Source organism: Micropterus dolomieu, linkage group LG06, assembly GCF_021292245.1.
Source record: "Micropterus dolomieu isolate WLL.071019.BEF.003 ecotype Adirondacks linkage group LG06, ASM2129224v1, whole genome shotgun sequence".
Lineage (NCBI taxonomy): Eukaryota > Metazoa > Chordata > Actinopteri > Centrarchiformes > Centrarchidae > Micropterus > Micropterus dolomieu.
Window position 1 is genome coordinate 12,920,304 of NC_060155.1, and position 27,726 is coordinate 12,948,029.

The 27,726-nt window shown below is 39.0% G+C and overlaps 1 protein-coding gene across 3 annotated transcripts; it reads right to left on the bottom strand.

The window, feature by feature from the left end:
• Positions 1-27,726, bottom strand: sntg1 (syntrophin, gamma 1). 3 transcript variants are annotated; one of them, XM_046052082.1, is made up of 19 exons: positions 26,987-27,725; positions 17,630-17,867; positions 16,904-16,953; positions 14,937-15,071; positions 13,368-13,424; positions 13,113-13,170; positions 12,991-13,034; positions 12,557-12,598; positions 12,136-12,238; positions 11,439-11,521; positions 10,996-11,126; positions 10,382-10,511; positions 7,734-7,772; positions 6,121-6,237; positions 4,572-4,643; positions 3,862-4,014; positions 3,584-3,676; positions 581-691; positions 1-467 (listed from the first exon to the last, which is right to left on the bottom strand). In XM_046052082.1, exons 3-19 carry the CDS (start codon positions 16,928-16,930, stop codon positions 285-287), a joined length of 1,578 nt encoding a protein of 525 aa, XP_045908038.1. In that variant the 5' UTR covers positions 16,931-16,953; positions 17,630-17,867; positions 26,987-27,725; the 3' UTR covers positions 1-284. The 3 variants fall into 3 exon arrangements, with proteins under 3 accessions (XP_045908038.1, XP_045908039.1, XP_045908040.1); XM_046052083.1 differs by lacking the exon at positions 26,987-27,725 and adding an exon at positions 18,550-18,661; XM_046052084.1 differs by lacking the exon at positions 17,630-17,867 and having other exon boundaries at positions 26,987-27,726.

Here is a 27,726-nt window from a genome sequence, read left to right on the forward strand (position 1 = left end):
TTCACTGAAAAACATTTTTTAATTCACACATTTTGTGTCCATGTAGTCTTTTTGGGATGTTTCTGAAAGTAGAGGTTCATGTTTAGGTCCACAGTTATTCCAGAAATCCCCCCGAATGGTCTTCCAAGGTATCAAGTATATCACTCCCAAGGAGGACTTTTATTTAATCACTGTATAGAGCTGCCCTCCATAATGCCATAATTCGAGCATTTTCAAGTTGTCCTGGCCACCATTTTACAAAGTGCAGAGTCCTTCTAGATGGGGTCTGGGGAGGGCAGTGCCTGTCAAGTGGCATATTTGAGTTTCGGTGTCTGTGAATTACATGAGATACTGGAAAGAGAGGGAAACCCAGTGGTAGTCGCGTTGCCTTGGCTCTCCACAAACATCGGGTCCAGGCAAGCAACTTTGGCAGCAAAAAAAGCATGAATACAGTGAAGCACCGCAAAGAGGTTTGAGAACTCCAGCTCCTGAAAGAGAGAGAAAAAAAAATATATCATTTATTACCATGTTGCTTTGAAATTCTTGTTGAATAACCTTTTTCCTTGACATACAACAAAACATATCTTTCAAAGTGAATTACCTTTGCTTCAATAGATTTGGAGTCCTGATTTTGGAACAAGAACTTGATCTTGCTTTTTCCATCATCAGATGATCCTTTTAGTTGGGAGAACTTGTATCTCCACAGTACTACCTGAAATGTAGAAATGCCAGATTATATGAATCTAAATTTAAACTTTAAACCACTAAAATACAAATAGAAATCTTTATTTACTGCAATCTAATTTGTGAATTCCTTCTTCGTCACTATTTCCTGAATAATTCATGTTAAAATCCACATGGATCTGGTGAGAAATGGGACACGTCAGCAGATCAACCAGATACCAGTCGTTGTGAGATATAAACTTGTTATTTTTGCCATTGGGAAATTTAACAAGCCACAGCAATTTCACCTGAAATAGCAGAGCTTCAGTGATTCAATTAGTGTTGAACTGAATAAACAAAAGCTGCACAGTGAGCCAGACAACAGTCAGTTTCCAGACAGACTCCTCAGGTAGACAGCTGGCCACGCTTTTCACATGAATATGTATCAGTACATATACTGCAATGCTGTGCTTACTGTTCCTGCCGCTGTAATAATTACTGTAACACCACTCGGATTAATTATGGCATGAGAAATAATGTTTAACATGTCACCCACAAGAAATCTCACTGTGACATGTTTTAACTTGGATTCTTCTTAAATCAGAGCAGATATTCATGAGTGTAACGGGCAGAGAGTCACCTTTCCAACTTTCCTCTAAAAGCCAATCTGACTCTGCTCACCGTGACAGAGGAGATGATATCACCAGCTCCCTCATGTCAATCACAAGCACTTAATATTATATCTGTATTGTGACCTACATGGAAAACATTCTGTGTTAATTCTGTTTCCTCGTTAGGTAACATTCTCATGAGACTCAGCGTCTGCAATGCTCAGTTTTATTTTTGTCAAAGTTACCTTATTGTTGTGCTATAATGCAGCGGTGGCATGTAAATAACTACATTAGGAGCCATGCTATCTTATATGTCTACTTTATTACTTTTTACAAGGAAATATTGTAGCCCACTACATTTTATATTATGTTCCTTTACAGATTAGTATTTTCACACAAATGAACAATTATAATGACTTTTTAAAACCTATTGACACATTGTTATAGATTAAATTACCCAACATGCACCTGGGTGGGCCTGTGGTGTTTTAGCTGAGCAAAAAGCAGCTGGAGTCGTGGTTTGTTTGTTCTTTGTTTGCAAAATGTCAAAATATCTGAATGGACAATGGATTATTTTGATTGTGTACACTACAGTACTACAGTGCATGAGTGGCCTTTTGATATCAAATCCGATTCAAGGTTTGATTTTGATTAAGACAAATAGCCCTCAACCAAAATTGAAGCTTTAGTTGAAGTACATAGAGTCCTTTTCTACTGTAGTATTGCCACTTTCACTTGAGTAGAGGATCAGAATACTTCTTACACCATTGCAATAGTGCAGTTTACAGCATGGGATGACTGCCATTCACTCGTGCTAGCATATAAGAATCACAAAGGACCTTCCTTTTTAGCCTATTATTTAACATTTCGCTCTAAAGTCTCAGAGGTGTCAGAGCCCCTAGTCTCTTCAAAGTGGCTCGCTTGCTCTGTGTAAAACCATCATTTGATATATAAATATATTGTGCTTTACATATTCTACATCTTTATCCATTTCCACATTATATCTATACCCATTTAAACTGAGCAGGGTTGCAGGTAAGCTGGAGCCTAAAGTCAACAATAGAGGCTTAGTAACTACTAGTTAGTTTGTAACTAAATCAGCTACTAAAATGGGTTGCACCACAATTACTTGGGTCACAATCTAACTAGTTTTGATGTAAAGTCAGTAAGTAAGGCAAGTGGCCGATCAACAATAAACGACTTAGTTCCAGCATCTTTGTTACCATGCACATACGATGCCAAGTGGCTCATGCCAGCACTTTCTGGCTGGCATTATCATAAAATCAATAAATTCTGTACTGGATTACTGTGTTGCAAAATGGCATGTAATTATTTTTAATAAAAACTATGTTTTTATTTAACTTAAGTTAGTAATAATTACGTTACAACTAGGCTAAATTTGAACATACATACAGCTGGTGCTACAGGGTCTTGGACAGGTCACCAATCTACACCTACAGCAATTCAGTGACCAGTTAACCATTATCCACATGTCTTTGGACTGTCGGAGGAAACCATAGGCATGGCAAGAACATGCAAACTCCATGCAGAAAGGGCTCAGCCAGCTGGCAGGTTCAATATATGTCTTGGTACTGTCATCCTTGTTCTACTGGATATGTTCCAATTAAGTTTTTTTTTTAAATGCTGCTTTTGATAAAAAAAAAAAAAAACCAAAACACTAGAGCCATGGTGGAACATCTCACTGGATCCTGAGCCAGCAGATTACAGCTCAACTTGTTGAACAGTTGAGCTGTAAGAGTTATATTTGTGCTGTTTCTGATTGAAACTAATTCTAACATGGTTTTTGAAATTTGCCAATAGCAGCTTTTAATTACAGAGAAATCCCACCCAGTGTATTGTCTGTGATTGCAGTGTACATATGGATTGTGTTTTGTGCATTTCTCTCTGTAAACAATACGCTGGCAACATTTTTAGCATCCTTGGGGGACATTGTTGCTTCAGATTGCAGGAATTAGGGCCAAAATCTTAGAGAACAATATGGCAGTGCTTGTGTCCTGCTCATCCACATAATATGCACCAGTGGAGTAGTCTGCATGGCTCTTAGACTTGGGGAAAGGCCAAAATGAACTGTAGGCAGGAGTGAGAGGTTTGAGCTGGGGGGAACCAGCCGTCAAAACAAATGTGCTCATGCTCCCAAAATGCACACAGTGCAGAATAAGTTAGCAGCTCTAGAAAAAAGAAAGGGGGGAGGGCTTTGGCATCGTGATTAGTTTCATCTCACGGTGTACAATACAGTTGTCTGAAATCTCCCACTGAAAGGATCTCTTTTGCATATTTTTATTGATCATAACAGACTGTCCCACACTCACCTTTGAAGCTGCATCAAAGCACACAAAGCCCATGCTGAAGTCAACTGTTAGTCCCATAAGGTGGCTCTCCATGATACAGGCATATGTTTTACACTACAGAATAGGAGAACAAGATGTTACCCACAAGGGCTACACAAGGACACAAAAGCTGTTTTTGCTCTGCTGAAAATGTCATATGAGCATTATCAATCTTTGTACTAAACCAACTGAGCTGGAACCATGTGCTAGATTAAAATCATCACAATGCCCTGCACGTTGCCTACTGTTCAGGTGCGGACCTGTATCCTCTCCACCTCCAGGAAAGTAGCCATCTGAAAAGCCTTTTCCCAGATCAGCAGCTCGCACTCCAGTTCCACGCTGAAGAACATGTCCTCCCCGCTCTCCGTCTGGACGCTGAAGCAATGCTTCCTCTTGTCCAGAAGGTCATTATCCTAAGATAAGACAGTACGGCTGCCATGCTGATCAGGTACAGAGTGACGTGGAGATAAGACAAAGCAACAGCAATGCAGTTTCCTGAAGCTAAAGGGAGGTGAAGTTACTCTGACAACAGAGTAAAGACAGCACACAGAGCACTTGAAGTCTTTTGGTCTATATCCTGAAGGTAATGCATATACAGTATATGCAAGCTGAACCACACAATCTTTTACAGTAATGTATCATTTTATTGCTTTATGTAACCCAAGTGACACAGTGTAATAGGTATGGCAGTGTAGGTCAACTTATATCTGATTTAATATGTGAATCTATATGAATTCAATTTCCCATAATGACTTTTGAGATGATGAATTGCAGAAAAATTCTCACAATCAAATTCAATGACCTCGAACCTGCAGAGAGAAACAATACAATCTGAGCCCCGAGTGTCTCTATGGGACTGAAGAGGAACACATGCAAATAAATCAGTGAGTTATATGAGTGCATTCCTCAATTTTCTCCTTTTATTTTGCGTCTAAATGTTGAGGAAATTAAATAGAAAAGACTGCCTTACCTTTAAAATCTTGCACATTATCTCATACACAGTAAAGCTTTTCTCTGCTCTGGTCCAGTCCCATGTTGTCACCTGAAAAATGGCACCATTTTGTTTGATTAAACTATTAATGGGAAAGAAAGCAGAAGAACTTTCCCTAAAAGTAAATCTGCTGCATGTGTTTGTACGGTCGACTCATTTGGAAATACTATAAAATAAAATTACAATTGACTGTTTGTTCAATCCACCACCAATCTTAGTTACTGTTGCTATGCCAGTCAAGCTGTCCATGTTTACAGTCATAACACTGGCAGATTTACAACCTGAAATTTGTCAGCTAAAATGTCAACTGGCAGCTGTTACCAGCTGTAGTTATCTAGCGTAAGAAAGAAATCTGAGAGATCTACATAGCTATGACACTAGAAACTGATTGTGTGTTGCAGGGTAGAGTTATAGTCCTAGTATTAAAAATACTATACAATACAATAAAAATGTTATTTATTCTAACATAAGGCTTAGATGGTGTGGATGCTTGCTATAGAAAAACAACTTCAATGAGCAACATGCTTTTAAGAAAAAAGGATTTGGAGATGAGGAATGAGCACTGTGGTTGGCAAATGAATATCTAACCCAAGTTTGGCTGGAGTTGCTGGAGTGTAAACTTCCCCAAACCAAATAGAGAGCAGGACAGAGCTGCTTTTATAACCCTAACTATGATAGCCTATACTGGCACCTTGGCTGCCACACAAGGACTTGGTATTTTTGTAAACCTGTAGCCTAATCCCATAATAAGTTAGCTAAAGACATGTAACCTTTCCTTTGGAAGGAAAGCTATTTTACTTCTAACGCAGGCTGGAAGCTAGCCTTCACAACTTGGCTCTTGTGTTTTTGATTTTGGAAATCAATAAAAAGACACCATCCTCCATACTCTTTATATTATTAAATAATATTGCTCTTGCTACAGCCCCATGCACACAGCTTCAGCATGTGGAAAAATCCAAAGGTGGACAGGCCTGCCATTTCTAGTTATGGTAGCTAAGCTATGATTGGACAATAACTGTTCAGGGGGGAGTTTTAAATGGTCAGTTATAGATGAACGGTTGTTGAATTCAAAACAGTCATATTGTCACTTGAGGGGTAAGTAACTAAGTAAGTAATGAAGAAGCTTGTCACATCGTCTGAATACACAGGCTCCTATATTCCACCATCCACTCACATTAGCATATTCCATTTATATCAGCATATTCAAGTTGAGCGGGCAATTTCAGTTATCTATCAATCTTTTCCCATCTCCAGTACCATCGACAGCTTATCCCTCTTGTCATAATCACTTAAGTGGCTAGCAGAATGTAAACAGATTTAATGATCCTCATCAATCAAGAGGAAGATCAATACAGCACAAATTATTATGAGTGAGCTGCTTCCTTTTTTTCCTAACAGGAAAGCACTTTCTCTCTCAACAATACATTAACATCATATGAAAAATCTCCTGTGGAGTTGAATGACATCAGTTCAAACACAGAAGTTTGGTGGTTTAAAAAGTTGTTATAAGGACCACGTGAAAACTTACAGGAGGTGCTGAAAACTTGAAGAGGGAGGAACCCCTCAAAGCGAGGAACTTTGGTGAATACATTCGGTCCTGAACGGAGTCCTGCTCTTTCTCATCAACCCAGCCCATGTAGATAATCTATCAAACAGTGAAAAAGTAACATACAAATATGGACATGAGGGATGTGGCATGTAATAATGAGGATCCTAGAAAAAGTAGGGGTGGACGATGTGGAAAAAATGAAAATGTACATTTCGTTTTGTCCACATTGTCAACCCCTACTTTATTTTACAATGTCGTAAGGTTTCTCAAAAAATCAACTGAGAAATTGTATCTCTCAATCAGTTTCTTACTATGAGCATCAGGACGGGGTATCACTAAACACAACATTTTCTGCCAAAGTTATAACAGTTTTCATATTGGGCCACCAGATCTATATCTCAAGTAAAAAGAAAAACTAAATGTTTTGTAATTAATTTACTGGTAATAAAAAATTTTTTGGAAATAGACTATGTATATTGTATCCTTCCATCCAATGTGTTTATGTGCAGTTAGAAAAAGTGATGGCAGTTGTGGGGTTGCTTGCTGACTTTGCAAGGTCAATCACATTTGATCAAACCCCACCAGCATAGTATTAATAGTATTAAACCTTTATTAAATAGTACCTAGGGATGTTTTTTGGAGATTGTTGCTTATTTAGTCATGATTATTACATTTTATTGAGAAATACTTGCGATTTGGACCAAGTTCTTTGGGGCTTTAAAGATTAACCCTACAGTTATGCCTGTTCTTGGTTTATCCAGCAGATTAAATACCTGAAATCAAGGAACATTATCACAATAATTCAAAAATCATTTAAAAATGTCACGCCACAATGCTTTAATACAAATTGAGGTCCTTTGGATGTAGCCTATATGATATCAACAGTATGTATCGTCATATTGCAGACCACTACATGAAGGTATGCCAAAAGGTATGAAATTCAAAAAGTATTCAGGAGGGGAAAAAAAGAGGTCAGACCAACAGGGAGACATAGAGAAAGAAGACAAAGTGTCTACTGCAAATATTCTGAGACATGATTTTAGACATAAAGTGTATCTCACCATCAGTACTCATTAAAGTCAGAGTGATTGCAACACAAGTAAAATGTTTGCTTGCATTTTTTTCTTTTGGGAGTGTTTTGATGGATGGCAAAACAAGCCAGTGAAAGATTCGGGACAAGCAGTCGTGTCTCATGCTATTTAATTTCTTGAATGAATTGTCAAGTGAATTCATGTGGTGTTTTTTTGTGAGGCAGGAACCACAAAAAATAAGTAACAAAAAAGGAACCCCACCGTCGCACTTACTCCCCATGTGTAGATTTAAAGATAACGCTGTGGGTCGACTGACTGAAGGCACTTAAGTTGCTTTCTGATCATTTCTCAGTGGCTGGACTTTAATGATGCAAACACTCTCCTTGCGTTGCAATAGCTGGCAAGACGGAGCTGCGTCCTTACTCTGACTGACTGACCTGGTTAGATTTACTTCTAGACTTTTAAGATAAGGATAAAATACCCAAATTAAAGTCAGTCAAAGCAAGAAGAAAATCCAAACAAGCAGCGGGCGCTCAGCTGCTGCGTGCAGAAACATCTTACCTGCTGGTTAACTGGAAAATTTCGGTTAATCTTCTTCACCTGTTAAATTGAACAGGAACATCAATAACTCGTTAAAATATCTCCTGCTAACAGTCAGACACTAATTACTGGTAGAATTCAAAATAGTCGTGGGCCCCTGTACGGACCCTTAATCAGTGACAATCCATCTAAGAACAAATAAACTATGAATCACAGAATCCACGCTAACATGTTAACCACAGCACTGAAGGAACAGTGTTAGAGCTACTTCATTTATTCAATGCATGCAAATTACAAAATGAGATAGATAGAGTCATTTCCACAAGGACCTGAGGCTCTTCTAAAAAAATCCATTAAAAAAAATCCATTCTGTCTGTGATAATAAAAGCGGGGGAAACTACTGAGAGAGCAGTCAGGCTTTAAATTAAAACATTCTGCACACATCACAGGTATCACTCGCTCCTAATTCACACTATACTATCAATATAACTCTTTCTTAGCAGCAGAACGCCAAATTAAGCCATCCAGACTTGATCCCGTCCTTCTACAGACGTGAGAAGAACTGCATGTTTTGAAATGTTTCTAAAGTTTCTGCTGAGGGAGGAAACAAGATGTGCTTTTTTTTCAGTGGAGGGGACGGAAAGGAAACAAGCAAGATAACTGTCAAAATGTGAGCTGGGTTTGGATATATGGGACCAGTGACAGCGGGTTTGTTCAGATTCAGCTGTGGGTTGTTGTGGCCAGTCACAGTGACTGCAGTTCTAATGCACCTCTGACACAAATCAGGAAAAAGGCTGTGGGGCTCCAGTTCCTCAAGTTATACAACAAATCATAAATCTCTTACTCTCTCCAAAAATATATACAGGAGAAATTTCAAAATCTACCTAAATTAACTAGGAACACTTATTTTATAAGTGAGGTACTTAAGTAGAATTAGCTGCTGGTATTTGACTGTGGTATTTCTGTTTTGAGAGATTTTATATTTCTAATCCACAGCATTTCATAGAAACATTGTGTTTTATTCCAGAGTACAGCACTGTACTCTGTTCATTGCTTTTTTCATTGCTTATACTAGCATTTATAACATCATACTCCACGGCAGTTAACTCCAATGCTGTTTTATCATATCTACATCTATATATCTATCTCTCTCTCTCTCTCTCTCTCTCTTATATATATATATATATATATATACACATACATACATACATACATACATACATACATACATACATACACACATACACACACACACACACACACCATTTATATTGTAGATAGCAGAGTGGATTCCGTCTTCCATCATCACTCACAGAACTGGAGGCGTTATTCATTACGAATGGTGCAATATCTGATTACAAACAGCTCAGTTCAATTGTGTTTCAGTTTTCCAAGAAATACTGAAGAAGCTCTGCAAGCAAAGGTTGAACCTACTCTTCATGAGGTCCTTGATGTTCATATATTTTTAGGTGTTTGTGCTATTTTTTGTCAACTTGTACATCTCATTTGCAAGGTTTCCTGTTTAATAAGTAGAGCCCATGGATTTTGACTGAAAGTTCTATCTATTACTATTTATTTTGAGTTTTAAAAAACAGATGGAACTTTGATTACACAACCCCTTATATACATTCTCTAGCTTTATTGTTTTTAAGGTCTTTGTGGGGCTTTTGGCTGATCCTCAGCCTGATAAATCAATAAATAAACCGCTTTATTTGCCCCTAAAGTACAATTGTTTGTGCAGTGCTGAAATAAAAACAGAAAACACATAAACACAATTAAACACAAAGTATTTTTAAAAAACATGTTAGAATTTAGTCCCTGATTCCATATAGGTTACTAGCTCACTCACACAAAATGCCAAGGCCAGAGTGAGAAATATACTCTCGATTATTGAGGCCATTCTGGCAGTGAGTGATCAGTGTTATGTTTAGTCCCTCACTTAGTTCACTCCAATTAACCAGGGCTCCATTATTCCCCAGAGATTACCCCCCCCCCTTCTCTCACTCTTTCTCTTTCTCACACACACACACACACACACACACACACACACACACACACCAGTGGACACATGATAATTACAAACCCCTGTTTTTCACTGCTGTTTCCTCCATGTCGTATTCATGTCATGTGAAGAGCCAATACTTCTGTCTAGATATGGCTTTAAAGGCTCTCTAGAAATGTCACCTAAATATGTTGATATATGTGTCAAAACGGGACACTTTCTGTCAGGTTTTGCATGATCCACCACACGTGATGGAGCCTGTTAGCAGTGTTTGTATTTGACTTCCCTGATGAGCATCATCACCCATCTGGAAACACAGAAACATGCTCACAATAAGAATACAGCATTGTTATTTCTTGGTTTCTTGCTGCCTCTTGCTATCATTGTATAATGTGTTATAGTGAATTATATATATTACAGTAGTGCAATGCAATTGCTGTTATTTTGTCCTGAGGCTCTTAGAAATAAGTGTATACTTTACTCATCGAGCAACAAGACATCAGTATGTGTCTACCTAATGCCGTGACATTTCATTTTCAAAGGTACTGTTAGACAATACACAAATTGAAATCCTGTTGCATTAACCCCCAACCCAGCTTCTTATTGGTTTATACAGGGGGACAGCGACAGGCAGCAAAGCTAACAGGTGTTATTGTTTCATGCTCACATTGTGCTTGGTGAGACTGGAAATGTTGTTCGCTATTGCCTGAAGCCACTCCAAGCAGTCTTCCGCTGTGGGAAACTGTACAACCCCACTGCAAACTCCATCCACGGCTATGACCTGGAAAGCATTTTTCCTGAAAGAAGTGAGAAAAAAACAAAAGATCATGGGATGCTTTTCCATTTTTTCAGCCTATGAACTACAAATTACATACAGACCATAACACTTGTGATTGATTTACTACGCTCAAGGAAGCCATTAGTTTCAATAGATATCAGTAGGGAATGATAAATAACTCGCAAAGACTGGAAAGTTACTTGCATTATGTTATTTTCCAATGTAGCAATATGGAAATGTGTTTATTGACAGCTTAACGGTTTATCACGCAAAGCATCCACTATTTAGTAGGTGTGTCCTAAAACAGATGCACAAAACTGTTTTACTTATTTGTGTTTAAAGGCATAGACTAAATAGCTTAAAAAATGTGACTTTTACAAATGAAGGATGGCGTTGAAAACCCTGAAGCATTTAAGAAGAAAGAGATCATAGCACTACTGTCCTGTAGAGCTTTACAGGGAGATACCAGCTCTGACCCTTCAAGATGAAGTTCCGCAGCTCACCTGCAGACGTCAGAGCCCGGGATGTACTGCGACAGGCGTGAGTGGAGCAGTGGAATAAGGCGCAGATCTACCCATCTCTTCTCCCAGCGAAGCCCCGGGGACGTGGGCCAGGACGAGCAGGACAGCGTGTCCTGCAGAAGTGTGAAACGCAATTTAGAACAGCTTGTCGTTTCCCACCTCGCACATTTCAAACAGTTGGCATGTCAAGAGCTTCAGTCCTGCCGCTGCTGCTGCTGTTGTTGCTGCAGGTGCACAGGCAGGCCGAGCGAGCGCAAGAAAGCTGATTCAGCCTCCTCAAAAGATAAAGATAGAGCATCCCGGTTATCAGCGAGCAGCGACGGTTGCATGGAAACAACTTTCTGGCACTGGGAATGCTGCCGCATACTTGCAAAGGGAAAGGTAGGGAATCAGTCAGTCAAAGAAGAGGCTAATGAAAAAAGTACCGTGTTGTTAGGATGGTAGTTCAAGTGCAAGCCGCTATCACACAGAGGAGAGGATGTCCCACTACTCTGGTCGCTGGGGATGCCTGAAAGTACAGCAGGGACATGCAAAAAAAAGCCAATAAACCCTCCAAACTCAGAGCAACACCCACATGTATTTCAAGGTTTCCTGCAGTGAATCACAACAAAAGTGTGTTACTTTGTTCTCCTCCACTGTAGGCTCCTGTTCTGTGTCAATTTGTATTCAGTTGACTGGCTGGATGGCCAGTCAACCTGGCCTATATACGCGTATAAAAAGGATTTTATAAAAGCTTTCATGTCTGATGACGCACTAAAGCTTTCCCATGCAAAAGCTATCAGTTGCCCACAATGAGCAATGCCAATTCTCTCAGTTCAGTCTTTAGCATCGTTTGTGAAGCTTTATATATGTCCTTTCCTCTTTTTCTCCCTTCTCTTTAGCAAGAAGGTTTTTTTAATTTGGTGCTTATCAAGATGAGCAAGTCCAAAAAGTTAAGCAATTGAATTTCTGTTTTTTAATTTTCTCAAAGTGGCTCTTCAGGCTCGCATTTGTTGTCACCAGGACAACCAGTCCTTGACAGAAAATAACACTAACTATAAATAGATTTAGTTGATTATTTTTGCACTGCAGTTATGGTGATTATAAACTTCATTTTAAGAGTGTGTGAGAGAGGTTTCTTACATGTGCAGTCCTCACACAGGGGCAGTTTCAAAAAGGCTGGAGTCTTCTTTAGGAAGGAGACTGTAAGAGTCACTTCTTCACCAGCATTTCTCAAAACCTGGACCTGGGAGGTAAAAAAATGTGAGATTTTATTTTTATTGCAGGAGCTGTAAACTGTGAGGTTTTCTGCTGGCTGCTTGCTGTGATGAAACATGGTGTGCTTATATCTAACTATGAATGGAAAGCCAACATAGGAGTTTTACACAGACGCAGAGGTTATGCTCCTTACACACATATGTCTTGCTGTTACATTTGAAAAGGATGAAACTGAAACAACTGGCTTTACATGTCAAAAAGATACAAATCATAAAGTGACACAAGATAAGCTGTTGAAAGAGCTGTTGGAGTATAAGGAAATATGAGATATGAGTTGACAGCTTACCACTTCCTCGTGGCGATAACTTCTAACGTTTATTCCATTTATCTAGAAACAAAAGTAACAGAGTTACCCTAAATAAAACTGCTGGCATCCTATCACTGGTGCTCTATCTTTGAAATGATTAATGAGGCAGGCACAATAACTGTTATGGCATCTGTGCTGAAAACTGTAAACAAGAGAGTCACATCCACAGTTGCCATGAATACAGAACATCTTTGGCCAGCTTGTAAATGTTTCCTCTGTATCATTTGAGCTGAAAGGGATGAGATGTGGGAGATAGTTTTTTTTAACAAATTAAAGACTTGGGATGTGACATTTGCCTATAGGGATGCATAATTATTCTGTGGCACATGAATGATTAAAGATACAGTGTGTGTGTTATTTTAGAGAAGAATGAGATGTGTAAACTGGCATTAATGTGAGTTTTGGCATTTTACCTGAAGGATGCCGTCTCCGATAAAAAGCAGCCCAGAAAGTTCAGCTGGAAACAAAAAAATCACATAAGTAAAAACAAACTAGGGGAGTAAAAAGGGGAGGAGTTGCAAAAACAACTGTATACCTTTTTGTTCTTTTGATATTTTTGATATTACAACAGGGATTTTATGCTCTGCTCCGCCCTGAGGAGACAAATTAAATTCAATTACAAAGGTACAAACACAGAACAAGACAAAGACACTTGAAAGCAACCCAATTTCTGTGAATCCCTAGCGAACGCTGTTATAACACTTTGACAAGAAAATGATCAATAACACTTGTTCGGACTTAATTTAAAGACGCTGGGAGGAGCAGCCTTATCTGTTGGGATCTAAATTACCTTGATGCTCAGGCCAAACCCTCCAATTGTCTGCCTCCTGATCGTTACAGTCCTCTCCTGGAAGAGATGCAGTTAGAGCCAAGAAATGAGTTCAGACTGATGCTGAAATTGTGGGAGCTCTTACAACACAACAAATGGAAAGTGTTGCTTTTGTCAGAATATTTAATCATAATAACACAATGATCATGTTGCTAAAATGATGCAAGATAATATCTTGCAAAAATGAAGGTACAAACCCATTTCTTTCTGTAATGTGCATTCAAAAGTACCAATGTAGCTCATTTTCTTATATACATAGCTTATACATAGCAAGCAGTGATAACTCAATATTATAATTTTTAGACCCTTAGAGCAATCTTATTGTGATGATATAAGCCTATCATTTTCTCTTTCTGTAAATGTTTGTTGTACAAATGAATGATTGTGGGCAACATTTGCATACATGAATTATTAAAGAAATAGACATTTTTAGAGGTACGCTTATTTAGTTTCTTGGCATGAGTAACATGAAAAGAAACCGCTGTCCTGTCAAAGCATTAAATATGATTAGCTTAGCTCAGCATAAACAGAGGAAACGGCTAGCCTGGCTCTGTAAACAAGTGAAAAATCTGTGTACCAGCACCTTTAAAGCTCACAAATTCCTGTTTGTGTACTGATTAAATAAACAAGATAAAAAATGTTAATGGGCTGCTGGGAAGTGTATTTTTTAGCTAGGCCAGCTGTTTCCTTCTGCTTCCAGTCTTTATGCTAAGCTAGCTTAATCGCCTCCTAGGTCCATTTTATTACTGACCTCACCTACTTATTGTTGAGTAAGTGTACTTTCCAAAATATCCACATTTTTGTTTCACACATGTAACTCAGTTAATTGCTTTAGACATAAGTTTGATGAATGAGGATGTGATTTTGCACACATTTGCAATATCCTGAAACTGGAAAATGTATTTCATAATAATAATTTCGGCCATATCACCTAGCCCCAGCTATACAGAACACCGACGTTATCAGTCAATCAATTGCACTGCCAAAACAAAGCATTGCCTCCAACATTATTTAAGCCCATCCAAATCTATGTGCGGTTGTATTAGCATTCTAAGGTTGTATTAGCATATCCATGCCTTCGACCTTTCCATTAATTAGTAATCGTGTTTCAGAGGGCACAAGCGCTTCCTCCATTTGTCTTTCAAATTTTTTATCCAGCAGAATGATATTGAATGAATAATTCCTTTTTGAGAAAGGTCATGGACTCTGGCCTCAATGGATTTTTTATTATTTTTTTTTAAATGGGAAAATGAATTTATTAACGTGAAGAAAAAGTAGTTAGACATAATGACAAGTGTAGCCTAAAGATTATACTCTATACACCATGATCCAGTAGCTGAATCACTACTTAATAGCTACATCTGATTTATGAGGAATAGATTAACTGATGTAGATTTGTCATTAACGCAGACCAAGACTCAGTATGTCAGTGCTGTAACTTTCATTTATTGTGAAGTACATGTTACTGATTTCAATGTATGAACATGTAAAGCGTGGCATGTCAGCATTCAATAACTGTGAGTTACTTACACTTGAATAAAAAGGCTCTCCTGACACACAGATGACATCTTGTTCTTGAATGGTCAGAATATCTTTGGCCAAGTGTAGTCGAATATTAAATGGCTCCTCATTACCTTCTTGCATCAAATAAATCCCAGTCTTTGTCTGTGAATAGTCAGAAAGATAAAATCATTCATCATCCCTCTGTGACTAAATTAACTGGCCATGAAATGAAATGTCATTGAGAATACTCGTGGCAGGATGAACATGGAAATTAGAGTGTTTTTCTTTTTTGACTACTTTCCTTGTTAATGCTAATTATGGAACAAATAACCATATTCAGCGCTGTGAGTAATAAACACACATTTAGACAAAAACACACACAATACCACTTTTGATTTGAGGTTTCAAATAATGAGTAGACTCTCTAAGATGCAGATTTTTAAGAGTGGTGATAACACTCTGTGCCCTCTGTTTGCTTTGTACACAAAAAACTTCATATTGTATCATCTCATTTACTCTAAGTGTAAAGCTGATGATGATGACAAATTAAGAACCTGTGAAATTAAGTGGCTGGAACCAAGCTCACCCTCTACATTAACATTTTCTTGTGTGAGGACTGTGTCTGTTTCCAATGATCCATTTAAAACATGCTAATCCGCATAAATTAGCATTCTGCATATCCTTCCCCCTCCCTGGCTAATTGTGATGCCTGCCCTGTCCTTGACTTAAAAAGGTCTAAATAAAAGAAGCACCTTCACCTGACAAGACTGCTAAAAGAAAAAAGCCACCCGTGTCAGCATCCTTGTCACCTGGGATGTGCCGCTCATCAGTTAACAAGACAGTCGGCTGCATGGCTGCTATTCTTAGAGAGAGTATCTCAACTGCAGGTCAAACTTGAATCAAAGTCAGTTTATGGAGCATATTATCTTTCACCCGTAATGAGGAATGTGAAGAAATGAGCCCATGCCTGCAGCTGCAACTGCAGCTTGAGAAATGAAATGAAGGAGTCATTAATTCACATTATATGAAGTAATGTGTGCGAGAGTCATTAACCGAGCAAAATGAGGGCAGTAGTGCCATAGCTGTGCATAGCTGGGTCAGACAGCCTCTCACGTGGTTGAGCATTGACCTGTTGCATGGCTTGCATTGTAAATAATTAGACTTATTTCTGACCCTGCTTTATGCTGCTCTGTTGCTATCCCATCCAAACACCCCTCTGTTATTATCTACGTCTTCCCTGATCTGACTATTTACATATGCAGATAACACCAGATCTGCAACAAGTCTTTCTAACCGACGTTCAGCCCTGACAAAATGTAGCAAAACATTTATTTAAACAGAAACGGTGGTGCGTTGAACACCCTGTTGTGTTACGCAAGCGCACTGCCTTTTTAATACAGCAGCTTTTTAATACAGCTGCGTTTATATACACGTTGCTGCTGATTGGGTAACACCTATGACACACCTGCCCAACGAGAGCCCTCAAAGCCTATTGCCCACTGTTTCACACCATTTCTAGAAACATTACATTCAACCCGGAAACCATAGAAAAACAGTGCACACCGTTTGAATGGCCTCAGGTTTGTAGTAGTGAGGGGAGGCGTAGAACTAAGTACCCAGGGACCCAACATGGAGAGGGCTCTCAAAAACACAGATATCAAAAGTTTGTTTTTATATGCAATTTTGAAATTTCACATTATTAACAATATAAGTATGCTACTGTTGGCTGACTAAAACATAGGACAGATCATTTCTTGCATCTGAAACAATATTAGGCATTAGGCCTAGTAGATCCAGTTATTTGTACAGGTGTAACAATGTATGTATTAAAAGAGTGTGGGGGCCCACTGAGGGCGCATATGAATGGGACCCAGATTTATGTCCTATCCCGCTTTTGTAGCCGCATGCTTTCAGGCACTTTAAAATGCCAAGACTGTTTCTATAATCATAGTCAATTCACTGTCAAAATGTGAATTGATTTGAATCTCACCAACCTCTTCATTTGAAGTCTTGAAATCCATGTGCTACTACGCAGTGAGGGATACTGCAAAGAAAAAACAACAAATCAAGATTGAGTTAGACTGTGGAGGCAAATGCATAATGACATGACCGACTCAGTGCAGCAAAACCATACAGCTGATTTAAACTAGCATTGTTAGCAGGATGCCTTCTTTCATTATAGTTCTCCCTTTCTCTTACAGAACTTGGAGGAAAATAGATTTTTCATTGAAATGTGGCTCTTCTAACCCCCACCCCCCCAAAAAAAGACAAAAATCCTCATTGAGCAATCTTGGGAGAAAACTGGAGACCATTAAGCGGTAGTGAATAATTCATTAGCAAAGGTGAGAACCCAGGTATCCTAATTAATGTTTCAATATCGAATACAGTGCTCCCAGAAATTATGCCTTTTCAGAGAGAGCATAAAACTGAGCCCTGGTAGGAGAAAACACCACAATAAAGGCAACACATACTGAGGGGTATTGTGACACTGCCTACAAACACCACGTACTTTTAAAATCAGGTGACTTGCTCTATACAAACACACATGCACACACAAGTAATCTTGAGGAATGTTATGCGAGAGCCTCATTTACATAAACCAGTTCCACTCAGTTTTAATCAGACATGACTGCCACTTGACTCGACAAAACGAGTGCAGAACAAAAACGGCTCACACTTGAATTATAGAACCTGTGCTGCAGAGGGAGTCGGAGAATTACCTCAATAGAAAGGCCCCCAGCTCTTTGTGTGATGAGATCTAGCCATTGAGCAGCGAGTTGATCCCTGATCTGAGCCGTAGCAGAGGGCCTTCCTGAGTCATGGCTGTCAAGACTTGGGTGGTAGGAGAGCAATGCTGTCACCTCTCCTGGCTGGCTGTAGGTGTTGCAGAATTAGTCCCAGAATGAGGCTATCGTGTGGTGAGGTTTCACTCCTGTCAGTCCCTGATCGGTGGCTGTGCTGCAGTAATAGGAGGAGGATGTGGTTAAGGTATTATTTAACACTAGAACCGCCAGGGTTCATTGTATACCTATAACCGCCATAGTGGGTAAAATTTACCCACTATAACAATGCAGTGATTTTGTGATTATTTCTGCTACATGTTGCTCCAGCACACTTCGGGAAACATCCAGCACCTTGGCTGTGCATTTCCTATAAACATCATCCCCATATTTCAGGCATTTACAGAATGTTTATTCTATTCTATTCATTGTCTTCACCGTGCAGGTCGATCGCTTGCATCTGTGAAGGGCACGTTCACACACGGCGGCTCTTTTGATGTCATCTACTCGGCACTGTTATAGATGTTATAGCCTAGTTATATTCTGAACACAACTTCTGTTCTGCTTGTTTTTTCGGACTTCATCGAGCATCCAGAGAATAACACATAGCTACAAAAGTTTGAAAGTCCAAATAAAAGTAAGCTATTTATTCGAAAGAAACGATTATTATCAATTCCAAAATTCAGAGTAGATTTTTACCCAACGGAAAAATGAATAATGATCACTATTACTAAAAAATACATAGCATTGGAAAAGTAGCTGGTCAAAAAGCACACGAGGGAGCCACACTCTATCTTGAAGGGACCGCAGACCACACCTCTATCACAGCGAAAAAGGCTGCAGCTTTTATGCATATTTACTTCATACAAGTGGATCCTTGTCAGATAATGACCCATCAGATGCAGAATGAACCCAGGACACATCGCTCAGCCCCCACCGTCAGACTCTCCATCACTCCCTGCGCTGAGCAAGTGTAATGCCTGTAGTGGAAAAGGTGTTGCCAATAGCAACATAGAATGTTTATCTAAACGTGCAACATGAACAGCGCTAAAAATTACTGTATTCTCTACAGGGGTAAATTTTACCCGCTGGCGCTTATAGGTATAAATGCCCATTTTTTAAATCTTGACATTTTTTAACAATAGGGGGTGCTACATAACACACTTTTCGGAAAAGTCAAAGACTTGGGGTCTTGAATATTATATTGAAACAAAGATACATACAATCAACTAACAGCCACGGGTAAATTTCATTGGTGGTTCTAGTGTTAAATACTATACACAGAATTGGAGGAGCTGAGATAAACAAACAAAATAAATTATTTTCAGTCGTCAGATTCAAAAACAGAGCTGAATTTTGTTGATTAAATGCTTCTGACCACCAGTCAAAAGATGTAATCTACAGTTGCCAGCAACACAGACAAGTGTGATGTCAATATAACTACTGCATGTATGTGGGATGTTGAATCAGAAGCAATTCACAGCTTTATTTCCCAAAATAAGCACCTGGCACCAAAAAAAAGATTCAAAAGCAAACTCAGAAGCATGAATCTCATTCTTTAGCCTGTGAATGACCGTCTCAAATACCTCACTCATAAAAACCTGTGGATTCATATGCATGAATGCCAAAATGCAATTAACTCATATTCTTCCATTTTCTTGGATCTTTGTATGGCAAGTGCAAATGACTCTGTCAAAGTGTTTATCAAGTTCCAATAGCACACCCTTGAGAAATCCTCCTCGTTAGTATGCATTGTTGGCGACGATGCCACCTTTTTGTTGAGCAGTGTTTCCCACTATGATCATTGTTCTACTGGATAAAAAAAAAATATAAAACTTACAGTATATGCATTTCAAACTACATTTCATGCATAAATCATTGACTCCTGATTATACAGTAAGAGTAGCAGCAGTGAAACTTGCAAATGTATTTGTTAAAGCCCTGAGAGGGAAGAGAGTCCATACAAACACTCAAGAAATCTTCTCAACGATCAGATCATCAAACTAACATTCCTTTTATATAAAAGAAAAATACCATCCATTTGGGAAAAAAAGGAGGCCATTCCATACTTAAACCTTTGGCCCTTCTACTCCTTTATTTACAATACAATTTATTTTCGCCTGGTTTTCTTTGCAATAATGTGTGGTATTTTGTGAATTTCAATATGTACTCTTGAATTGTATCCTTTGGCACTTTAAGGTATATTATTGGTTTTATTTATTTGATGTTTTGTTTGGTGCTGAAGGCTGTCTCGAGTGTTGCACTGTGTGCTGAGCACCATATTGTGAACAAAACAATATTTGTTGTGATGGTAATAAAGTTAAGTTCAGTCAACTCATTTATGGGGATCCAATATGTTGACATACTGTACACTCAGTGGTCTGCTAATGCAACAGCTCTCCAATGAACCTTCATGAATGTTACAATGTTCAGCTTGGGTTTTAGAGAGATGTGGATTTAACTTTATGGTCATTTTGGAAGCTGTAGTTTGCAGTGCTGTGGAACTGTATTGTGTTTTACTTACATTTAATATTATTTGCAGTGTAGTGAGAAATATATCATATTATGGTGTACAGCAAATTATAGTAACGCTGTTAATTTGATATAGAGGTGTCAATTTGTGGTGGGAAAAATGCCTAAAATCTGTCAGTTTTGCTTCTAATGATTTTTCTTGCTTTTCTTTGTCTAATCTGATGATAAATTGAATATCAGTGGGTTCAGGACTGTAGTTCGGACAAATCAGATTTATCTGACATTTTATAGATCAAACATCTGATCGATTATTCGACTAATCAGCAATAATCCACAATGAAAACATCATAAGTTGGGCCCCAGTTTAATATACTGTAATTGTATTGATATGTGATATTGAAGTATGATATATTTTGCAATATTATTTAATAAACTATTATTGATATGCATTCCAAAATATATTTGGAGTCCTTCCATGTTATGTTCCATCCCATTATTAATGTACGATGTTGTTTTTCCAACATATGTCAATATATGTATGTTCCAAATATTTGTTTTTGAAGTTTTATTGACTTCAGAAATTCAATTTGATCTCAAGAATCACAGTTTTTTTTTCTCCACCTGCCCTTACGCTCCACACATGGAGCTGTCTGCGTCAGAGGCGAGCCAGCTTTGTAATGGATATAAGAGAAATCCTGACATCATTTGTGGACCTGCTTTAAAAAATGAATGTCTTCACGTGTTCAGCTGAAAAATGTGTCTGGGGCTCTGAGACAAGCACTTTGCCTCAGCAGGTGCCCCCCGTACATCCTGTCAGACGCCAGCACTTAACTTTTTTGTGTATGTGTGTGTGTGTAAGAATCCAAAGATTAAACAGACCCGAACCTTTTGTGCCTTTTAAGTCGAGTCAGCGCAACTCCTTTTACAACCACCCCATCAGATATTTTCAGACCTACCAATTTGCCAAGCAACGTTTTTCAAATAATGCTCTTGTCTTTGACACAATGGCAGGAAACAGAAAGAGAGGAGCAGAGTAAATTGCCTGGATGATGTGGAGATTGCAACATGACATCTCCATCTCTTAGACCTGAGGACAGCTGTGGCCCATACAGGATGATGAATGGCCATTTGTGCGCGCAGGTGGAGCAGCCACCTGCAGAGTGCTCCAGCAAATGTAGTTTTACTGGACAAAAAATTGAGATGGGTTTCACTTACTGTATGTTCACTTGTCCTGCGACCTGGAACATATGCCGCTTGGGAGTGTAGCTTTTTAATTTGACGAGTCATGATAGGGGATATCAAACATTTTGGCATCCCAAAAAGAGTCCTGCTCAACATCAACAGCATTATACCGACACAATTTCACAGGATCTGCTGAGTCAATGTTAGGAAACATTATGACATTTCTGTTGCAAGCTGCCAGCCTCCTCTGTTGTCAAAAATGTACACCTTCCTGTAGTCTGTATATTTTAGACACAATCCTCTATCTTTCAGTAGAAAGATGTATGGTAGAAAGATAGAGGATTCGGTAGAAAACAGATTACATTTTTTTGTTATCTTGAAAGGAACACACTGCTCCAACATTTAGGTTATTTCTTGATCAATTATAACAAATAGTTTTATCTTTTAAGGAATGAACCTGGAATTTCCTGGCCCCTTTTCTTTCATATTTGTACATTTTACAGCACCGAGGCCTTGTAGGCAATTTCTTTCTAGGATACAAGATGTAATTGGTTTTAGTTTGTACTCTTTTTCCCCTCTTTTTTGTGTGTTATTGTTATTTATTGTGACTAGTTTCCTCATTCTTGTTTTGAAAAGTTGCACTTAAGTGTCTTCTTTGTGTCTGAAACTTCAGAGCTGTATCTAACTTGTGTTTTTTGCTTGTTTGTTTGTTTTACGTAGGTGTATAATTGGTATGGATTGAAATGGAAGTTTTAATTAATGCGTGGGTGCACTGATCGTTTTGATTTTGTATCTCTGGAGTATGAAATATTTCCTGTTCCTAGAAAAATGAGCAGCAAGTTCCTCGCTTGGTTTTAGGGCTAAAGCTAACAGTTACTGTCATTATTGATTATAATTGTATTGATGTTAAATGATCTGCCGATGATTTTCTCCATCATCGGCTGAAGGTTTGGTCTATAAAATGTTGGAAAGTAGTAAAAACTATCGATGACATATTTCCAGGGACATTGGGACAGATTGCTTGTTTTGTCTGACCCATACTTGAATAAATAGTTCAAAGATATTCAATTTACTATCATAGAAGATTTAGAAAACCTATTATTTTCTCAATCAATAAAATCTATAAAATGTAAAAATGTTCCAAGAGGCCAGGGCAGCCTCTTCAAATGTCGTATTATGTCTGATCAACAATCAAACAAACAAAAAAAACATATTTATAGTGATGTAAATTAGAGAAAAGCAGCAAATCCTCCCATTTAATAGCTGGAACCACAGAATGTGTCAGGTCGACATAGTTTTAATTTAAAGAATAGTGTTTAAACCTTTGTGGCGTGCGGGTTCTTTTGCACCTGACAATTTATGACACATTAATAAACTCAACCCTCAGTCAGTGAACAGGCTCGTGTCAAGAGGCAGCTGTTTGAACAGTTCTGTATTTACAGAGCACATCCTGTATTCAACCGGGCCTGTTTTGTGTGCTGCTGGAGGTGCCACTTCTCCTTCTTTTCTTTCAGATTATGTTCAAGACAGATCATTCAGGCAAGATAGAAAGAGTATCTCCTTGTGTTTTCAATTCTTTTAGAGCATTTGTCAAAAAATAAGTCTTTCATTACCTCGTAAGTCAATACCTGAGCCCCGCTAAGAGCCAGCGGTGCTTGCCATGCCAGATGCTCGTGAATGATAGGCAGAGGAATAAATTAGTGATGGACACATTTATAGACTGAGCTCTTGACCTTCCTGACTATGATGTATGTTTTTTGGCAACAGGGAGCCACCAGATATCAGGTGGGTGCCAACTTAAATCAGCCAGAATCATTTCACAAACTGGTTCCCTGTTATATCACTGGATATCAAGGAGTAGAAATAGACATTCACGGGATAATAAACTAAAGCTAGATGAAACTGATCCTGCAGCATTTTTGCTACTGACAGGTTCCTTAATGGGATATTAATCTCTTTTTTTCTTTTTCCTTAACACATGATGGTGCAGCGCCTTTGGATAAATGTATTGGACATATCAAGCATATTATCTTACATGAGGGTCTTAATTAGGCTCAACAAATAAACACTTTTATACTACACTGAATAACGTGATTCACTTTCCTAATTATACTATATATCTATATAAATATATATGTATATAGTAATTTGTGTATTTCAACCAATGAGGCCTAAGCCTTGCAGGGGAAGACTTGGGGGCCTGGAAATGGCACCATGCTGTGTGTAGAGTACATGAAAGGATTAAAAAAGCTCAGCATATTGCTGAAGGCTAGGCTACATTGAAATGAAGCTGCACAGTCGAGGGACACATCTGCTTACTTACTGAGTATAAAGTGGGGAAATATAGAACTATCTCTTGATTGCTCGGGCAAATTATTTATGAATTCAAACTGCGTGACATGAAACAAATGAATATCTCAGGGATGTAATTTAAGTTCAGTAGATTATCGTGTGTTTATTTTATTTCCTGGAGGATTTGCATGATTCCCTTCGGGTCATTTCCAGCTGCTAAAATGTGACCCTATTCACCTGAAAACTGCCAATAAACTATGACTACATCTATGTATGGCTGTGACTAATGGCTATTTTGTTATCATTGTTTCTGTTGGTTGCTTTTTTGATTACTAGTTCAATCATTTAGTGTATAAAATAAGAAAATTGTGGAAAAAAAACACCCATCACAATTTCCCAGAGTCCAGTCTTCAAAAAGCTTTTTTATTTTTTTGTTGGAACAAGAGTCCAAAAGGGAAATATATTCAACTTGCGGTGATAAAATAACAGAAAAAAGCTTGAATTGAATGCTTGAGTTAAATAACGATGATGATTAATTGATGAAAATAATAATTATAACAAATGCTAGAGGTGCGGACAACTTCACAACTTAAAGTAAACAGAAACTATGATGGCCGGACAGTCTGGCCATCCTAAGCAGAAATTGTGAAGTGGGCTAATTGCTGCTCGGGGTTATTTTACTACTCACAGGTTGAATGAATAGCAAATGTTCCAAGGAAACACAATAATGCAGTATATAGGGTACAAGACTGCCTTCCATCAAGGTTGAGCTGCTGCTGTAGCGTCCTGTCAAGGCAGCCGTGCTTAACGGATAAGAAGACTCTCCATATTAATCAAATGTGACCTAAAATTGTCCAGCCTGGGCTACTAGCACATTGTAAAGCTTAAAGGAAATGCTGCTCAACAGAAATGCAGTACTTCAAGGTATGGATGTTATCTCTGAGGGTTGTGTCACTTGTATGTTAAGCAGCCTGCTAGTATCATAAATCATTATGTATAATCTAACCCCTTATTGCTTTTCTTAGGGCAGTTATCACTTACGTGTAGCTTTCAGTGCGTTAGTCTGTGTTGCAGTCCTGAACCTCTAAATCAGATGGGCTGGTATATGAGGCGCATATAAATGAGAGTTGTGTCTTCTGTCTTCCCCGCCACGAGAGTTTGGTGTGCATTCGCTTCATTAGCCATCAGTCTCTCGCTAAGCCAGACTAATGGTTTTCTTGTTGCATGACAGTGACTTTGTGGCACAGACCACCAATATTTTTTCCCGCACTCTGAGAGAGATATCTACAGTTTCTTTTATTTGTTATTTGAAGCATACGGCTTCTCCTCTGTTCAATTTCAATATCAGGAGCTGTTGGTATGGCTGGTCGATCAAACAGTTGCTATAAAAGCCCCACAGAAACATCAGACGCAGTACATTTTTCTCTCTGCTGCCGGGCTCTGGGGCTGGACTGTAATGAAGATGTCCAGCCTCACAGTGACATACTGTAGGCCCTCCTGGCTGCCCTTTAGATAGAACAATTGCTGGAGAAAAATGTTAAAGGATTGCTCTCTTCGGAGGTACCAAACAGTTTTCTTTCAATACACAAAACATCTGCAAATTCCTGCTTTAGTTTTTATTCCTTGCTTTCCCTAAACTCTCTGCCACTTCTTCTTTTAATCTATGGGACCTTGTCAGGGTTTTTTTCATGCATTATTTTCAGCACAGCACTCTCTTTTTTGGTCAAAATAGGTCACTGAATAAAGCCACATGGCATTAAAAATGAACTTATGCTCATGAGTACTGAAAGGGTAACCCTTGAATATTCAGAACAACTATTACATATCAAGCGACTGTGTGATGTTGTGGGAGCGTGACAGCACTTTGAATGTGTTAACATACATAATTGATGTCGATGTGTACATTCACCGCTTCTAGTAATGCAATGGACAACCTACCCCACTTGTATATTTCAAGAGATTTAACTAGTTCGGCTTTCTAAGTGACCCACTGGGATTCAGTTGCAGGAGGAACAACGGATTATTGATCACTTAAGGAGGAAAGATAAAGTGCGGACAAACTCTTTGATATGCAGTGTAGACGTTGTTTCCAGATCATGAGCAATGCCAGAATGCTGTTTAGATCATGACTGTGTTGGGTAAAACTTTGTCACAGTCTCCTGTCCCAGTATGGAGGATTCAAACAAGTTGTCCCTGGCTCTCGCTTTCTTCCCACCTGACATACTGACCAGACATGACTGACACCATTTTACTCAGGCCTGATTTTCTGCCAGTGTACCCCTGTCACTTGGCCAAACTGCTCTTTGATATAGGACATAAGCACAAATAGGGGGGAGGGGATGTGCGTGCTAGGGCATAAAATCATCAATGACATGTCAACATCTTTCCCTCTGTAGGAAGTGAGACCTCCAGTACATCAAACAGATTGCTTCTGATCTGTGACCAGCGAATGGACCCGCTTGGATCAATGTGCTCATACAAGCACAGAAAACCAGAAATCACTTAGCTACATGAAATCTAGGCTTCTTAGACATAAACTGCAGTTACTGTCTATCACTGTGCAGCCCATAATAAGAGAAAAAAACAAGCCACACCAGTTTACAGTTAAAGAAGCAGCATCAATTTTGTGAAACACTGGAGGATTCAGGGGCTTTCTGCGAGGCTAATAAAACACACTGGACCAGCAGCAGCAGGCTGTGCTGAAATACTCCTAAGGTTTATCACAGATGGATGTTGCCTTGGTGCTTTTTCCAAGAAGCTGCTGATGATCCAGAAACAAGGCGGCAGGACTGATGGGCGATTTGTGAATACTTCAGTAACGTGTGACCATTAAAATGTGCTGTTTTTTAAGGTAGGTAGCCTAGATGTAGTCGATTATTGGCATCCAGTGTAGAGAGAGTACTAACAGCACTGTGGATGAAAAGAGGTCTGCTGCCACTGCACTGGCTGGAGCAACTGCGGGTGCTGCTCATGTGTAGGCTACCTGCACTGAGCCAATGTAAATGTTGTAAAGTCCACATATTCCCTGCAAATCATACAATAATGAAACGGTGTTTCATCATGAGGCCCATCATTAAGTGAAGTGTTCAGCTCAGTGCATCCCACAAACGTGACTGTCAGAGGATGTGATGCTTTATCATCCATCGGATCATATAGGCGAATGGTATGTAAATCTTGGTGCGCAGCATTAAGGCAAATTAAATCTCAAAAAAGTACATTGTAAACGGATTAATGTTTCGTTTCATGGATGTTTGGCATAATAATTAACTACCTACGTTCGTCATGCACTGTAGTAGGCTATCATAAGCCACTGTAAATGTACAAGCGAGAAAAAGGGTCTGCGAGGCTTACCTGATTTTCTAGTAACAGGTGGTGATGTCTTATTAGATCCCTTTAGGCTCCCAATCCCTTCCTGTGACGGGTTGTCTTATTTTAATTTATGCAACGGTTGCTAAAACATCTCTGCGAAATCACAATGCATCCCTTGTGGCAGCATCGCCCACACGGCATCCTGGTCCACTCCACTCTGTAGCGACGCGCAGAAATCCGACAGAAAATCAGCCCACAAAACAAGATTTGTCCACATTTCCTGGGCAGCGGCGGTTTCAGGGATTCCTCTCCGTCGACATCTCTGGCAGAGGGTCCAGTTTCACAGTTCTGTGTCCGTCTCTCTCTCTCATCGTGATGCCAAAATGACTGAAGCTGGGAATCACACGCGGCTGGTTTAACGCGCGCGTCAATCGACTTCGTTTACCCAAGGCACCCGCACAACTCCGGATCCATTAATATTACATGGTTCCACTTTTTTATTGTTTCTAGGGACGTCTGCTGCTCCGTCCAACGTTACACTCGAGTGAAAGACGCACAAATATCCTACAAAGCGTTCTTCTTTCTTTTTCTGCCAATTACGTTTGCGTGCACTGCGGTCCTCTGTGTGTGTGTGCGTGTGCATGTGTGTGTTTGAATTCATTTGGGATTCATACCCAGGTTTGCTCGCTTACAAATGAGATCTGCGGCAAAATACAAAAGAAAAAATAACATTTGCTTTACTGCCTATGCAAAGCCTACTTATTTTTACATGAAAGGCGAGC

Coding starts and splice junctions, on each gene's coding strand:
- sntg1 (XM_046052084.1), bottom strand. CDS start 16,930: ATGGATTTCAAGACTTCAAATGAAGAG. Junction 11,127..11,438: donor ACTACCATCCTAACAACACG/GTACTTTTTTCA, acceptor ACACTTCTGCAG/GACACGCTGTCCTGCTCGTC. Junction 468..580: donor CCAAATCTATTGAAGCAAAG/GTAATTCACTTT, acceptor TCTCTCTTTCAG/GAGCTGGAGTTCTCAAACCT.